The 17934-nt window shown below is 43.9% G+C and overlaps 1 protein-coding gene across 2 annotated transcripts in view; it reads right to left on the reverse strand.

The window, feature by feature from the left end:
• Positions 1 to 16354, reverse strand: part of DPP4 (dipeptidyl peptidase 4) — an 81026-nt gene extending 64672 nt beyond the window's left edge. The window contains exons 1-2 of one of the 2 annotated variants that reach the window (XM_005676046.3): positions 16025 to 16354; positions 15408 to 15495 (exon numbers count right to left, since the gene is read on the reverse strand). In XM_005676046.3, the coding sequence (XP_005676103.1) occupies positions 15408 to 15495; positions 16025 to 16030 (94 nt within the window). In that variant the 5' untranslated portion in view covers positions 16031 to 16354. The remainder of the gene's footprint in view (positions 1 to 15407; positions 15496 to 16024) is intronic. The other variant, XM_005676047.3, reaches the window with a different exon arrangement.

The following is a 17934-nucleotide window of genomic DNA, read 5'->3' on the forward strand; positions in this document are numbered from 1 at the left end:
ATATTTCTACTTCAGAAAGATAAATTATTTTGGTAAATAAATGGCTAATGAAATGCAGCTAAAAAGAAATGCACTCTTTACAGCTCATAAACTCATAAAGTTGTTAAACATGGGGAAAAGATACCTGGTTACAGAGTTCTTGTGTTCCATATGGTAATCAGTTAACATTTAATACCGATGTGAAAGAAATAAAATGAGTATTACTTTAGAATTTGATCTAGCAAAATAGCAGCCTTGACATTGGAAAAAGAGAAAGAAAAATCAAGAAGGCAGAAGAAATTGACTGGAAATCAGCTCACATCCCTTATTAACCAGCAGCATATGTGGGCTGCTGCCCATCACCAATGAGTCAACAAATACCAATAAGGGGTTGGGTCCCTGGTGGCTTTGAAACCAGAGAGCTTGGATTTGAGCCCAGACCTAATTCTTGCACAGCAGCCTTAGGAAAATTATTGAAGCTGTCAAAACCTCAACTTTGTAACCTATAAAATAATAATAACATTATCCAGCCTCAAGAGATCTACCATGATGAAATGAGATAGTGGATGTAAAGTTCTTGGCTCAGGACTTAAAATTTAGGAAGTCCTCTAGATAGGCTGTACTACCTATTATTGTCTTGTTCCAAGTATGTGCTAGGCAATCAAGAAACAGAGATGAAAGAGTCTCTCCCTGGGAGTATCTAGGAGTGCTGCTGAGATTAGAAATTTGATTGCAAATTTATTTATTTTTAAATTAAGTTTCACTGTGTTCATATAAAATAAAAGCTAATTAAGTTTCACTGTGTTCATATGCCAAATGATCCTAATAAGATAGCATAGGAGCATCACATTGAGAAAGCACCTAGGATAAGCACAGTCGAATTATTTGCTCAGTATTGACAAGTTTAACACTATCCACAGCGTTCTCACATGGAGAGAAAATGTTGAGCTTAGGGGAATTACAGGATCTGTGAAGAGTGATTATTCTACACAGGAGGTTATTATACACAGGAGGTATTGGAATATAATCACTGTCACCAGATTTCCCTTCTCAATAAGAGAAACTTCCCAGGGATGTCACGTGCATCTGATAAAGGCATTGCCATTGAGCTAGAGCCCTTGAACCCGGGACTGTGTCCCCTATGCATTTACTCTAAGATCAGAGAGTCAAATGACCACACTTCTGTTAGGCATGTAACCAATGTGTTTTCAAAGGTTATTTTGAAAGGCCAACCAAATAGTACAATGCACTTTTTTCCAGAACAGCAACAGTTTAGAACAAAGGAAACAACTTTACGAGGGGTTGTCCGTGTCATGGCTCTGGCCTCCATCCTTCTCTCCCCCTCCACCCCTCCTTCCCCTCCCTCTTCTCTTCTCCCTTCTCTACATCTACTTTGTCCTCCCCGCTGTTCCCCAGACACACTGGGCCTGCCTCTGCCTTAGATATTTTGAATTTGCTATACCCTCGGCCTGGAATGTTCTTCCCCTGGGATGTGCTCAAAGTTTGCTCCCTATCTCCTTTAGGTGTTCATTTAAACCTCACCTTCCTTCCCTGAGATTAAAGCGTCTGCCTCCAATGCGGGAGACCCGGGTTTGATCCCTGGGTCAGGAAGATCCCCTGGAGAAGGAAATGGCAACCCACTCCAGTATTCTTGCCTGGAGAATCCCATGGACAGAGGAGTCTGGTGGGCTACAGTCCACAGTGCGCAAAGAGTCGGATATGACTGAGCAACTTCACTTCCTTCCCTGAACTAACGCTTGCAATCTTCTGGTAAACAAATTCTCTTTGTATCACCCTTCCTGGCTTTACATTTTTTCCTCAACAGTGATACCACCTGACATACTATATTTTTTGCCTTGTCTGCCTCTCTTGGTCACCTGTGAGCTCCAGGAGGACACTGATTGGGTTGTGCTACCTTTTGTTTGCTATTATCTCACCATGGCCTAGAACAGTGTCTGGCCATAGTAGGCACTTCATAAATATTTGTCAAAAGATAAAAGCCAGGCAACATCAACGGGAGAACACAGACACAGGAACACAGCTCTAAATATGAGCTTTGTGAACCCCAAGCTCCTGGGCAGTAGGAAAACAGCGCCCTGGGCCGGCTGGGTCTAAACAGAGCAGAGACAGGAGCCTCAGGCTCCGACCTTCCATGCGGTCACCAGGACATGTCACTTCTCTATGCCTGTGACCGTCATTTACGTATCATCTTTCAGCTCAAATGTACTCTTCTATTCTTTGCTCAGCAATGCTGAGCAGGGAGTCTACAGCTATGCTTCCCAGGCCCCTTCATCCTCAGGCTTCCTGTTGGGTCCTGCCACTAGGGGAACACAGAGAAGGAGTGGAGTGAGTAGAAGAGCAGGGGCTCTTCCTCTTCTTGCTCACTCTGTCAGCATGTGCCCCAAAGGAGTGCCCGTGCTGGCTCAAGCTTCTCTTCTTACACCTGAACCTGCTCCATCCTGCCTCTCAGGGGTGCCAGAAGCAGCCACATGCCTCACACACCTTGCAGCTCAGAATCCAGACCTTTTGTGTCCCTCTTCTCCTTTTTTCCCAAGCCCTAGAGGTACCTCCTCGGAGAAGGCGATGGCACCCCACTCCAGTACTCTTGCCTGGAAAACCTCATGGACGGAGGAGCCTGGTAGGCTACAGTCCATGGGGTCGCGAAGAGTCGGACACAACTGAGCAACTTCACTTTCACTTTTCACTCTCATGCATTGGAGAAGGAAATGGCAATCCACTCCAGTGCTCTTTCCTGGAGAACCCCAGGGACGGGGAAGCCTGGTGGGCTGTCTATGGGGTCGCACAGAGTCGGACACGACTGAAGTGACTTAGCAGCAGCAGCAGAGGTACCTCCTTCCTACAGCTCCTGTCTCTCGCTTACCTTAGAAATGTTTTTGTTGTTGTTGCTCTAATTTGTATGACCAATTCTTTTATCATATTTCTCTGCTGAAACATCTACTGTGATTTCTATATTTGCCAAGTCTCTGTGAAGATTTACACATCTTACCTGTAAAAAGAGAAAGTCTCTTTTGGCTAGAAGATTACAATATCTAGATCCGAGGTTGGCAAACTTCTTATAGGTGGTGGTTTAGTCTCTAAGTCATGTCTGACTCTTGCAACCACATGAACTGTAGCCTGCCAGCCTCCTCTGTCCATGGGATTTCCCAGGCAAGAATACTGGAGTCGGTTGCCGTTTCCTTCTCCAAGGGATCTTCCTGACCCGGGGATCAAACCTAGATCTCCTGTGGTGCAGGCAGACTCTATACTGACTGAGTTACCAGGGAAGCGCCTTTCTTATAGGGCCAGATGGTAAATATTTTAGGCCTTGCAACCTCTCAGATTGGCCACTGCAGCCTGAAAACAACCACAGACCACAGGTAAATGAATGGACATGGCTGTACTCCAAATAAAACTTAACTTGCAAAAATAGGCAGTCAGCCCTGGCTATGGCTTGATGACCCTATCTGAACATTCCTCGGAATGGTCAGCAACCATTCTGGAAAAAAGAAAAAGATGCTCCCAAGATCAGTTAGAAATACAGAAGCTGATACTGAAACTCTCATTGTCTTGAAACAATACAACTATCAACATAAGACGTCAATATATATGGCAGAGAAGTGAAATTGGCAAAATATTCATGTCTCAAATTTCAGCTCAAGATGAAAATATCTATAGCCACTGGTGAAGACATGCAAGGCTGAAGGGACTGCCTGAACTAAATCCAGTTCACACTGCCTTCTCCCCAGTGAAGAGCCAGGAGGCTCTGCACACACAGGAAGCCAGCATAAACAGGACCTCAGGATGGCTTTATTCCTTTCTGAAATGCAAATTGCCCTATTTTTAAAAAATTCTGATTATAGTCACTCCCTCACCCTTTGCTAGGACTCTTCTGAGAATAAAGAAACTGGATAATAATGGCCAAAATTAATATTGACAAGGCTTTTATTCCTCACTATGTTGACTGACTTTAATCAGTGTAATCCAAGGTGATGAGAAACAGTTGAAAGTTAGAAACATCTTAACCATATAAATAAATGACCCGGAGGCCTGTGAAACAAGCTACTATTTTAGCAAAGGGCTGGTTTCTCTTGAAAAATAGTCAGTAGTTGTAGTGAGACATCAAAGCTAAAAATGATTAGTTTGGAGAGAAAACTGATTAGAGAATATCTCATTTGGGGAAGCTGAAAGCTCTAATACTTTGTCACTGAAGAACTCTCTAGAAGGATTTATAGGCATTATGAGCAAGACTACTCTCTGTGACACCTGTTTGTCTTCCAAGAGATGAAGAAAATGATCACTGGAAAACAAAACTACCACAGACACTGCCTTTTCCAGCATTCACCCAGCAAAACTTTCAAGAGTGTGAGACAAGTATTATTATAGTACATGCCTCTGGGACTGTTAAAAATTTTTTAATGTTAAAATATAGAGAGAGGAAAAAGTGAAAGTGTTAGTCACCCAGTTGTGTCTGACTCTTTGCAACCCCATGGACTGTAGCCTGCCAGACTTCTCTGTCCATGGAATTATCCAGGTGAAAATACTGAAGTGGGTAGCAATTCCCTTCTCCAGGGGGTCTTCCCAAGCCAGGGATCAAACCCAGGTCCGCTGCATTGAAGGCAGATTCTTTACCATCTCAGCCACCAGAGATATAAAGAATAATCATTACAAATGCTCACAGAAAACTTCCAATGTGCTATTCTAGCATCACACACTTATTAACTTATTTTCATCCCCATTTTACAGGAAAGGAAACAGGTATGGATAGAAACCAGACCCAAGTCCCATCACTAGTAAGCCCCAGGCAATAGAGTTCTGAAGCCTGAGGTCATAACCACCGTTGTAAACAACCTAAGTGTTCAGCAGAGTGAGGTACATGGTAAATGCTTGTTAGAAGTTTCCGTGAGTTAGCATAGATGCATTAGACTTTATAGAAGTGTCTAGATGAAATGCTTGCAAATAATCTAAACAGGCAGCTTGGTAGTATCATTTGAACCTGGGACAGTAGGTAGGTTACATTAGAATATAATTTTTTCTGGTGCTCTGAAGTCAAAGAGGCGCTGATTCTTTCTGTAAATCCTAAAATTTTTCTCCCTGAAGTGTTATTAAGGATGGCAACTCTGTGACTTCTGGAAAGAAAGTTGTAGCACCTTCTTTCCTTCCAACTCGTAGCTCTCATCTTTTCCCCACACTCATGAAGAGTAGTCACGCAAGCTTTATAACTGGTTTCTTTTCTTTCTGCCTTTTCCCCATGTTTCCTAGATTTTAAATATAACAAATCTTGAATAACTCAGGCCCCGTAGTACACATATTCAAGAGTATGAAGTTTTCCAGTGAAAAGATTCAATGATTCCTCCTTTAGAGCAAAAGCCACCATAGGGGCTTGCTTCTTCCTGGGCTTTTCACTTCTGGCTGTCCGTCCTGCCATTCTTTAACCCTTTCCTTGGCACTTGGAGTCAGAAATGGGCCTGCCTCAGGCTCAGATCCGGGTTCCTCTTGATTCCTTAGAGGCCCTGAGGTTTTTCAGCTCTTCTCCCACATCATCTTCACTGCCTTTTCATTGCTTACTTCTGTCCTGGGCTTCCCAGGTGGTGCTAGTGGTAAAGAATCCATCTGCCAACACAGGAGACGTGGGTTTGATCCCTGGGTCAGGGAAGATCCTCTGGAGGAGGAAATAGCAACCCACTCCAGTATTCTTGCCTGGAGAATCCTGTGGACAGAGGAGCCTGGTGGGCTACAGTCCATGGGGTGGCAGAGACTTGGACATGACTGAGCAGCAGCTCTCTGTTAGCAAGCACAGGGTGTGCCCATGTCAAACAAACACTGACCTTGCTGCCTCCTGTAGTCATCTCCTTTTTTCTTCTCTTGAACTTAGCAAATTTCTGAAATAAACAATCCACATCTGTGGTCTTCAGTTTTTCACGGGCCCTCCTCATGCTCTGGAATTACCCTTTGCTCCACCCATCACACTTTGCTACCTGATCATCTTCTTTGGTATTTACTTTCTATACCAAATTGTTTGCCAGTTAATCAAGTAATTTTCTATGGCTAGTTAAAAATTTAGTCTGAACAGTCACATCTTAAGTAGACTGTAAGTAAGCTGAAAGGATGAATTTATTTTATCGAAAAGCTGCTAGCACTGTACTGTATGAATAGGTGAGCATGCTCTAGTAGCGGATGGCTTGACCCCATATTTATGATTATAAGAATTTTAACAAGAATTAAAGTAACATTTAAAAATGTTCATCAAAATACGTTTTTACATGAGCTCTAAGATAACTTCTTTAATTCACCAAATATTTATCAAGCTGTACTGGGCTGAGTGGGCTTTACAGGTAGTGCTAGTGCTAAAGAACCCACCTCCCAATGCAGGAGACATAAGAGATGTGAGTTCAATCCCTGGGTAGGGAACATCACATGGAAGTGGGCACAGGAACAGAAGAGGCTGGTAGGCTATGGCTTATAGGGAGGCACAGAGTCAGACATGACTGAATAGACTTACCACCATCACCACCAATGCATTGAATAGACCCCCCAAAATCTTTATGTCCACTGAAAACCTCAGAAAGTTGACTTTATTTGGAAATAGGAGTTTAGTAGATGTAATTAGTTAAGTTAAATGATGTCATACTGCCTACCGTATAGCACAGGGAACTGTGCCCAAGGTTATATGGCAGCCTGGATGGGAGAGGAGTTTGGGGGAGCACGGATATACATAGATGTATGGCTGAGTCGCTTTGCTGTGCACCTGAAACTATCAACATTGTTAATCGGCTGTACTCTCCAATGTAAAATAAAAATATAAAAAATGAAGTCATGCTGCACTGGTCATACTGACTGGTGTCCTCATAAGAAGGCCATGCGACGTTGACAGGCTTTTACTGACTTGGAAAATGAAGAGGCTCATGCAGAAAGAGAGGGAAGAAGGCCATGTAAAAATGAAAGGGAAAATTGGAGTCACCGAGCTACAAGACAAGGAGCATTAAGGATGGCTGGTAACCACCAGCAACTGGAAGAGGCAAGGAAGGTCTCCTTCCCTAGAACCTTCCGAGAGAGTACAGCCCTGTGACACTTTGATTTTGGATCTCTGGGCTTCATAACTGTGAAAAGAATAATTTTTTTGGCTGCTGTAGCCCCTCAATGTTCGGTAATTGTTACAGCAGCACTAGGAACGTATCCACTGTGTCCTCAATGTTCTGAGCACTAGAGATCGGAGTGAACAAAACGTGAAAAATTCCTGCCCTCATGAAGCTTACATTTTAATGGGAGTGTGGAGATATAGGAGCAAATAGTAGGTAAATAATGCCTTTTGTTGTTTTTCCCAGGTAGCACATTGGTAAAAAATCCACCTGCCAATGTAGGAGACTTGGGTTCCTGGGTCAAGAGGATCCCTGGAGAAGGAAATGGCAACCTGCTCCGGTATTCTTGCCTGGAAATTCCATGGACAGAGGAACCTGGTGGGCTACAGTCCACGGGGTTGCAGAAGAGTCAGACATGACTGAGTGACTAAAACAACAACAAAAATACCCTTTTGAACTGGATAAAATATAACAGTTTATCTGTGCTTTTTATGAGAAAATTGGGAGTAATTTTCCTCAGATATTTCTGATCTCCTCCATTTTCTGATTTGTATCTTAAATGTTACAAACTCAATTCTTTCTATTCTTAATCATTTTGGATGCCAAGAGAAAGCAAGTGCTGGGCTCAAAATTCCTTCAGGACCAAAAAAGGCAGCATCAAAACACCATGTTTTACCATAAACGCATTTGGTTAGGAAAAAAAAGAGAGAAGAGAAGGAGAGAGTTATATGATCAGATTCTTTAGAGAGCAGACCTAGCTTGATCAGTAGCTTGACATCTATTTTCTTTGGTTAGCAAATTAAAATTTTCCAATGTAATGAAAAATGAGCAATCAGAATATCTGATATGCCCACATAGACCTCCCCTTTCTTTCTTTTAGAATCTCCAGTTCAACTTGGGTAATTCCCTTTCCCCTTCCAAGAGCTAAGGAAAGAGCTTCTTCCTGGTCCTAAAAGATGACTCTTGATTTATCTAGTCCAAGCATGTCAATCCATTTCCCCTGCCAGAGATCAGTTTAGAATAGACAAGTGACACAAATCTGGCCAAGGAGACATGCGGGAAAATCTGCCTTGGGCCAGGGGACTTTTGGAAATAGTTTTCCTCCTTGATATAGAGACTGTGAATGAGGAACAGCAATCTCTCTGCCTTGTGAAATGGCTGTGTGAGCAAATCATGTGTTGCCGCAGCTCGACCTGAGAGGACAAGCTTGAGAATGAAAGCCAGCAGTATGAGAACAGCAGAGCTGAAAGTGACCTCAGGCTCTTGAAGAGGTTGGGAGGACCACTGAAACTCTAGAACAGTCCTCCTTCTGCACCTCCAGTTACAGAAGACACTAGCAATAACGCAATGTGTGTGTTCAGTCACTCAGTCATGTCTGACTCTTTGTGACCCCATGAACTCTAGCTCGCCAGGCTCCTTTCCATAGGGATTCTCCAGACAAGAATACTGGAGGAGATTGCCATGCTCTCCTGCAGGGGATCTTCCCAACCCAGGGATTGAACCTGCATCTCTTTTGTCTCTTGCATTGGCAGACAGCTTCTTTACCGCCTGCACCACCTGCGAAGTAATAATGCAATAGTAAGACTCTATAGCTTAAATAACTTTGGGCCAGATATTCTGTTACTTGCAGCCAAAAGTATTCTATCTGACACAACTTTCATACAGAATCAGGATGAGGGGAGGGGTTTTACATTTTTGAGAGCTAAACACACAGGTGAACTGCAATCCTGGGAGCCAGTCTACTCTTATGGCCCCATGGTTGGAAGGATTATATCCAGGCTCAATAATTATTAACCCTTTATGCTTGGTTGGTTTCCATATGAACTTTCCTGGGCAGCATTTATCATGTTCTCTGTAGAGCTTCCACAGCACTTTGATCATTTACTAGAAGGCCACTTGGGGCTTTTTATCATAGTTAATGTTTATGCTTCTTTTAATATAGTGAATTATTTGAGGGCAAGAGCCATGTCTATTGTTTTTATATCTCCAGTGATCAACAAAGTGCCTGATGTAGAAAATACTCAATAAATATTTGCTGGATTAAAGAATGACCTTCTGTTGACAGGCTGGTTGCATAATGTAGAAAGTCCTCAGAGCCCTGCCTTGGAAAGCGGAAATGTATCCAAGTAGGATGAGAGAGTTAGAGGAACCACTGTAGGTTAGCTCTTGTGGCAAGCATAGAACCATGAAGACAAAATAAAGCTCTCCATTTGGCCTGGACCAGCCAGTCAATTGTTCAGGGAGTCACCCTGATGTCTGCCCCTTCCATTGATTTCACCCTGTCCAAGAAAGCATCCTCTCTCACCTGGATAAATCACTCCCCACCCTAAACCATGATCTAGACCACAGTCAAAGACATTTTAGAAATACAAACAAGATCATGCCACATTCACGCGTGAAACAGAGAAACTCCTTCCTGTGTCCCTCTGTCTTCTTGATCGCTTGTGCTTATTATTGCAGACAGTTAGCTAAAGCAAATGGTTTATCATTAAGTTTGAAAAGATTTCCCAGGAAGTTGTGACTTTGAAGCACAGTACACAACTGCAAGTATAGTACTTAGTAAAAATAAAACAGCTAACTCAGAAGTGCTGATTTTGTAGTTTCGGTTTGCTCTCAGATTGAGAGACACACCCTCTTTGGGAGGTCACGAGGGACCTCTGAAGACTAAAGGTAAAAATATTTACAAGATAATTGATTTACAATAATGAAAGCCATAAAGCATGATTAGTCATTAAGTTACAAAAGCTGCCACAAAAGTAATTCTTTAAAACAGTTATTCATGGAAATCAGTGGCTTTCCAGCTGGCTCAGCGATAAAGAATCGCCTGCCAAAGCAGGAGACACAGGAGACAGCGGTTTGATCCCTGGCTCAGAAAGATCTTCTGGAGGAAGAAATGGCGACCCACTCCAGTATTCTTCCCCGGGAAATCCCATGGACAGAGAAGCCTTGCGGGCCACAGTCCATGGGGTTGCAAAGAGCAGGACACGATTGAAGTGACCGAGCATACACAGAAATCAGCAGACATAGGGAAGACTAGACGTTACAGGATCTGAATTCCCAAGTACTAATACTTCCTCACAAAGCACTAAACTTCCATGCCTCAGTTTTATTCAGTGTATCAAGTCAGGAAATGAATACCTTCTCTGACCCGGATTGTTTTCTGAGGATCAAATGAAATGACACAACATGCATTAAAAGCATGATAAGCACTAAACCTGGACCAACTACCACCACTGAAAACACCTATAAGACCAGTCAGAAGAGAGGTGACAAAGAATTCTCTGGTGATAAAGAATCTGCTGCGCAGTTCAGGAGATGCCTGTTCAATCCCTGGTCCAGGAACTAAGATTCCCACATGCTGCAGGGCAACTAAGCCTGCTTGCTTCAGCTGGAGAAGACTGTGCACCATGATGAAGAGACCAAGGGCCACAAGGGAGACCCAGTGCAGTCAGCACAGTCAAAAAAGCAAAACAGTGGTATGTCAGTTCTGGACTGGAAGTCATTGCTTCCCTACAGCTTTGTGTAGGAATAGAGGCAGCAGCAGCAAGGACTTTCCCCCAGAACACTTAGCATTCAGGGACTAGCTGTCATGAAAGGAAATACAGTCATACAGAGATGAAGCTGTCAAATTTACGCGAATATGGCCACATTAATTTTATACTCGATCACAAAGTACCAACTGTAGAAGCACGGTGTCTAAGCATGAATCCCAACTCTGTGGAACTTTGAGCGAGTTCCTTAATTTCTTTGGTAGCCAGCCTCCAAGATGGCCCCAATGAACCATCATACCCCAATATTCACAGCCTGTGCAATGCCCTCTCACTTTGTGCCAGGGTTGGTGTGTATGGCCAATAGAACACAGCAGAAGTGGTAGAACATAACCTTTGAGGCTAGGTCAAAAAGACTCTGAGGTTCCCTACCTGGTTGTTCTCTTAGAGCCTTCATTCTAAGAGGAGACAGCTGCTTGGAAAGGCCCATCCTTTGTCAGGGAACTGAGGCCTCTGGGTAACAGCTCGGTAAGAGAGCTTCAATGAGGACTGCCCAGCCCCAGTTAAGCCTTCAGATAATGTGTTGACTGTAACCGCATGAGAGACCTTGAGCCAGAATCACCCAGCTAAGCCTCTGACAAATTCCTGACCGACAGAGACTGTGAGATAACAAATATTTGTTTTAAGTTTAGAGACAATTCATTATGCAGTAATAAATAACTAAAGTACCCTCTCAAGATTTCTCTAAATCTTCTGTAAAACTGGAGATAATAACCTGTGTCAAAGCGTTGTTGTAAGGATCAAATGAGAAGCGTGTTGAACACCCTTGCCCAGTACCTGGCACAGAGTGAATCTGTGTTGGTTATTACATCTTTGCACCTTCTCTTCCACAGGAAGGTGGTCCTGCATGTGTACTTGCTGTCACATTTCCTAGGTTCAGCAGTTTAAGTCTTAAAATTTCAAGTACACTCATCTAGCTCTAGTCAGTCTCTTGATGTCACTTTTCCCTGACCATCAGTTAGGCAAGTAGCCTTCCCTTTTTCTGACCCCTTTTAAGATGAGAGGCAAGATGTCTAAGATAGAGAAATTTAAGGCACATGCTATAGCTAGGGAACCAAAAGCCAAAATAGCTGGCCTGAAAAAGGCCAACCCACTGACCTCAGGAACACTCTACAAAGCTTGATAACTGAGTGAGCTTGGAGTCAGCTAGAGCTTTTACAGGGCTCTTTGTTTAGAATTTGTCCTCTGAAATATACAAAGCTTTCATTCAGACTTGCTTCTGTGTTTTTAAATCTGGAATAGATCCTGGACTTCCTCAGGCAAACTTCATAGATGTTATCTTTTTTTTTTTTTCTCTCTGATTATTCCTGTCTCCTCCTTCACATTTGGGTTTTCTTTTATTACTGGTGGATGGCAGAGCAGTCAAATTTCCTATGCACTGAAAGAAGATACTGAGGAAATTTACTGCTACAGCAGTGGAAAGAATACAAGAAGAACCGATATGTCTCTTTCCCATAACAAAACCCAGTGAGAAAACTATCTGACAAATAACAAAACTCAATAATAAAACAATTTGACAACTATTTTAAAAACAGCCTATATCATCATAAAGAGGGAATTAAAGGGATCGCAACTACTGAGTGAGAAGGTTTTATTGCCTCTAAGCCATGAAGATTTCAATTCCACTATGAGTAAATTATTTTTATATATTTTATTGCTGATTCTCTGAAAAACAATGTCTAAATATGCAATATCCTTCTCTCTTAGGATATTTGAGGAATTTAAAATAAAATTCAATCTGTTATGATATATACAGAAGGAGGTAAACTTTTAATATTACCTGGTGAAATGTATAACTCCTGACCTCAAGGAGCTTTTATTCTAAAAAAAAAATTGTGAACAGTATTAAGCTTACACCTTTGTCTTTCTCTGTCTCAGTCTCTCTCTCTCTGCTCCAAGTGTGTCCAGAGTTCTGCCTAAGTCAGCTCTTCATATGGAAACACTTAACCTTATAAACCAAACTCTCTGGGGGATGAACTTGAGTTTGCTCATTTCTTCTTCCTTTTTCTCTTGGCTTTTTAATACTTTGCTTTCCACATAATCCAAAATTTATTTTGTTGTTCTATCAAAATCTTTCTTCCTTTTCTCTTTCCTTCTTTCTTTTCTCCCCCCACTTCCTTTCCTTTTCATTTATATTTCCTCTCTCCCAACTCACTTCTCTTCCTTTCTGGTTTTGACTTTAAAACCTTGATGGACAATATCGAGGGACGCTTCTTGGGTGATGTGTCTGGATCCTTTGTAAAAAGGTTATCCCTTATTGTGGTTCAGAAATGGTATTGCTGGCTTAGCAAAAAAGCTGAGCTTTTATTTTTGTTCCTAAGGGAGGAGTTGAAACAAGATAATTTCCTTTTTCTCCTGAAATATACATACATGCCAATTAAGAAATACAGGAGAAAAATAATTTGATTGTCTAAGTGTAAATAAAGCACACAATGAAATCACATCTCCACCCAGTAGTTTAAGAGTTCTCAGCCACCCTATTCCCTTACTCCCTACATTTCCAATTATCAAAGTCTAATCATAGCCTCCAAATTCTACTCTGCATCATCAGTCTCCTGGTCACTTCCTTTTCTTCCCCTCCAGCCTTGTCCCCTGTCCGTCCACCTTCCCACTGTCCTGCTCCACATTGCAGGCACACTAGAATTTTCCATCATCCACAGGTTAGTCTTGCCGCTTACTCTTCTCTCTTGGTAAGAGTCCTCGTACGATCCCAGATAGAGGAGGTGATATTGTGTCTCTAAGATGACTCACAAGTCATTCTAAATTTTCTTGAAAACTTCATCCAGGAGCTGATATTAACTCTTCAGGCCTCCCCACAAAAGAAACCTCTCATGAGACATCTTTCCTGGAAGTGATCTTCCTAACACTCTGAGAAGTTTGCTCAAGCCTCTCTAAACTTCCTCAACTGTATCATAATAAAAGTTAGGTGGAGACATGTGAACCTCTCTGGAAGTCCCCTTAAGAGAATGTCATTGAAATCTTTGTTCAAATTTCATTTGGAGAAGAGACTAGGTATGGTTTAAGGGAAATGGTGAGACAGCCCCTCCCCAGTCTGTATACTTCTTCCAGCAAAACAAAATCCCTGTAGTTAACTTAAACAAATCCCACGGAAGTCAGCTGCATGACTCAAGCCCCTAACTCATTTCACTGTCATCTCAAGTGACTTATTATCAAAGTTTGATGTTCCTTTCAACTTTCTTGAAGGGAAGTTCTGATAATTACAGTTTCATCCATTCTGCCAAGGAGGCCTGGGTGCCTCACAGTATGTTAGAGATGGACTATCCAGGTTACTTTGATTTGTTTGCATATCTGTTTCCCACTAGCTTGTAAACTTCCTGAAGTTGGAGGTCTTTATATTTATAAAATTTAATCTTTGGATTTGCAGCGACTTGCACAGTTCCTGGAACATAATGTAGGTCATGTGAATATTTACTGATTGTATGGGCGACCCATCCTTTCCCCACAGGAAGGCTTTGTGTGCGTGTGGTTGTTTAAATATACAAAGTACCACTTCATGAAAGCAGTTATATTTTAACAGCTTGTAACAAAGAGTTGAGAAAGTGGACAGATGCCTACCATTTAACAGCCTAAAATGGTGGTAACCATGGCTTTTTAAAGTTACTGAAAATTATTATCAATAGGTCAACAGACTCAGTTATTTAACCTTTGGCACCTTTGCTCTGGCCCTGAAATTGCTGGCCAAATATGATTTTTGATGGTTCTACAAACTAATTCTGAACTGTCACTTTGAAATCTAGATAAGACCTCCCAGTATATAAGCACTGTCTACACATTTCCTGGTTGACTAGACCATCAGAGAAGGCACTTCAGTTAGCTGACTAGAATGTGAATACTTAAATGAAAGAACTCTTTAAAAGGAAGTAGGACCAGAGGGGAAGGAAATGGCAACCCACTCCAGTGTTCTTGCCTGGAGAATCCCAGGGATGGGGGAGCCTGGTGGGCTGCCATCTATGGGGTCGCACAGAGTCGAACACAACTGAAGCAACTTAGCAACAGCAGCAGCAGCAGGGCCAGAGGAGACCCAGACTAGTTATTCTCACTTGTTTGTATCCAATACTGTGCATTTCGTTATATGGATGTTTTATATTAAAAACTAGGACCAAACTGAAACAGTGAAGCAAGCTAAAAGAAACCAAGGTGGATTTAAATGAAAGACTCCACCAAACATAACTCATCCCACCTCCTCTGAAGATCGCCATGGACATGGTGATATTTTCCACCAGCGCTATGGAAAACCACTTGAATATCACTATGGACACAGTGATATTTCCCATCAGCTTTATGGAAAACCACCTGGGTTCCCTATGGACTTTCTTTTCTCAAAACTGTATTTGGGTTTTTTTTTCTTAAAATTTTCCCTCCCTTCATGACATCGTTACAGCTCGTTGGGATCTTTAAACACTGTCTCTTTTCCTTTGAAGATCACAACCATGAAAGTTCTTTTTAAGGAAAAAACAAAACAAAAACCCTGAGATTCAAAAGGTACTAAATTTAAATTTGATAAAAAGAGATCTCAAAATTTCCCCTTATTTTCAGGAAGTATGTATTTGCCATATGTAAAACGTGGCAGGTGCAGGGCTCTCGCAGCCTAAACACCGGAGACCAACGAAGCGAATCTAGCAGCGACACTAGAAGCAGCAATCACGCCAGCGAAGCCTGAGCCCCAAGACCTGGCACACTGGTCCCACCCAGTCCCCAGCAAAATTCCTAGGTCTCCTAGGAATGTTCAAATAGAACCTGATCCCGGTAACTGTCTTATCTTTTTCAAACGTTTTAAACTTACTGTCTTTGGTCAGCAGAACCACGGGCACAGTGATGACGGTGACGAGCACAGCGATCGCCAGCAATCCCAGGAGCACCTTCCATGGTGTCTGCAAGCCGGGCAGGTCAGGTCCAGTTAGAGCCAGCCATCTGGCCCCAGTCTGGGTAAGAGGGTCGGGGCCCCGGCTGCACAGGAGGCAGCGGAGTTTGCCGTCGCGCGCGCCTTGGGAGAGGGGCACCAGGGGCTGGGAGGGTTTGGAGCCCGCGAGTCGGAGGTTGCAAGGAGCGCTTTCCCTCGAACTTCTGGCCTCCGGGCAATTTAATGTTTGCGTCTAAACGCACCTCAGAAACCAAGTAAGGGTTCTGGCGCGTGTTTTGCCGGTGGCTCTCCAGGCCCTCCAAGCCTCGGTCCCTGGGTTCTTAGCCCCGCGGGTTCGAGAGCGAGACAGGAGCCTTGGGGCGTCCCTTCACCTGTCAGAGGGTGTCTCTGGAGCTTCCGCCTAATGAGAGCCCCTGGTTTCGATCTGCGAGCTTTGGGTGGTGGTGGTGGGGGGGTAATCTGGGGAGACTTTAGTGAAGAGGCATCTACAACTCACCCCTGGGGCTCTTTGCGGGGTGGGGGGCCCTTTAATCACTCACCTTCATGGTCTGCGTCTCTTCGAAACTGAAGTTTCGGAGCCGGAGCGCAGTCAGAAGCCTGGCGAGCCGCCCGGACGCGCGTGCCGCTCCGGAGCGCCGGGCACGTAGTCACAAGGCGCGTCCAAGTTTCAGCCCCGAGTTAAACATTAGTGAGCGCCGGCTTGGCTTGGTATAAAGGGCTGCAGGCAGGCTGCGGGAGAAGGCGCGCCGGCCCCAGAGAACTGGCGTCCGGGCCGGGGGGGCGCCCGAGAGGCACCTCCCTATGGGCGCGCGGGGCACTGAGTGGCCGCCAGACGCGCAGGGTGCGAGGTCCCGGGAACGCGCTGGAGGGGTGTGACAGCCCGAGCTGCGGCGAGCCGGCGGCCGGCATCCGACGTGGAACCCGGAGGCTGCAGGTCGGCGGGAGAGCATGGCCCGCCCTCACTGAAAGGGACCTCTGCGCTCGATTCCCGCAACCTCGAGTGGGCAAGCGAGGGCACTTAGCTCAGAGAGGGTATAGGGCTCTGCAGACTCAGAGAGTTCACTGCCTGCAGCTGGAACTAAAACCCAGATCTCTGTCCTTTGCCAGTAAATGGCATGGTGGGGATTTCTAGGGTATTTAAAGCTCCTGGAAGGCAGAGAGAGAAAAAGTGATTGTTTTGCTTATGGATGACATTTAGAGGCTAAGTGTCTGGATTCATTCTCCGCAGGGGATTTCTGGTTTGTCTTTCAGGCTTACCTTCTCATCAAGATGCCAGAAATAATAACGCTAACACTTATGTGCAACTTACTTTTCCCCAGGAGCTGCTCTAAGCATCTTTGTGTTTATTTTACAGGGAGGAAGCAGAAGGTTAAGTCAGCTGGCCAAGTAAAGGCAGCTAGGAAGTCGTGGAGCCTGAATTCAGAGTCCATGTTCTTAATGGCCACTCCACACGGCCTTTTCTCTTTCAGTCTTCCAAAGAGCATTTGGAACAAAAGAGTAAAAGGGCAGGTGTGGCTTCTTCCTCCAGGTCCCCAGGATGCCCGGTAGGTTCTTTCACTCATCCCACTTTTCCTTTACTCATTCATCCCCACATCCTCCCATTTACTTCACTCATGCCCCAAATACCTGTGTGGATACAAAGCATTAGACTCTCATCTAGATTCCAGAGATAGAGAAGTGAGACAAGATAGATGAGGTTTGTGCACTTGGCACTTTCAGTCTGAAATACACAACAGAACCTTTGCATTGGGGTCCCTCTACTTACTTCCTCTTGAGGATTAGCACTCCTGCTCCCTACAAGTCCTCTTCAGCTTGTTCACTCAGCTGCAAAACAAAGTCTCTCTTCCAAAGTTAGAGGTAAAAAGTTCAAAATGCAAAGTCCTGTGGGGCATTGACATATGATTATGAATAAATTCCAGTTTCCTTTATCTCCAGTCTGAAAGCCACTTCTGAACTCAGGAATCATTTTCCCCTCTGACTGCTAGTTGCTATGACACATCCACTTACCCACACCCACCTTCAGAGGCCCAAACGGAATTCTTTATCCTTTCCATCAGTCTCACCTCACCTTCCTCTGATGATTTCTGTCTTCATTAAAAGTACCCCCACTCACCAATTACATTAAAAAGTGTCCCCACTCATCAATTCGAAAAAGAGAAAGGCTTGAGTCATCTCAGTTTTTCTTCTCCATTCTCCTGCTACATCCACGTGGCCATCATTTCCTCTCAGATCTGTATTTCTCAGATCCATCCCCTCCTCCCTCTTCCAGCTGCTGGGAAAGGTGAGTCAATAGTGTGGCTGCAGCCTGTGAACTGGAGCTGGAAAGAGAGGTCATCCGACAAGGACTGCAGGGAATGGCTCAGCACTGGCCTCAGCTCTCACCAGTTTGTGCACTCAGCAATGGAGAAGGGAAGTCTGTACAACGGCCCACATGCTTAACCTGCATACC

Source organism: Capra hircus, chromosome 2 (genome assembly GCF_001704415.2).
Source record: "Capra hircus breed San Clemente chromosome 2, ASM170441v1, whole genome shotgun sequence".
Classification (NCBI taxonomy): domain Eukaryota; kingdom Metazoa; phylum Chordata; class Mammalia; order Artiodactyla; family Bovidae; genus Capra; species Capra hircus.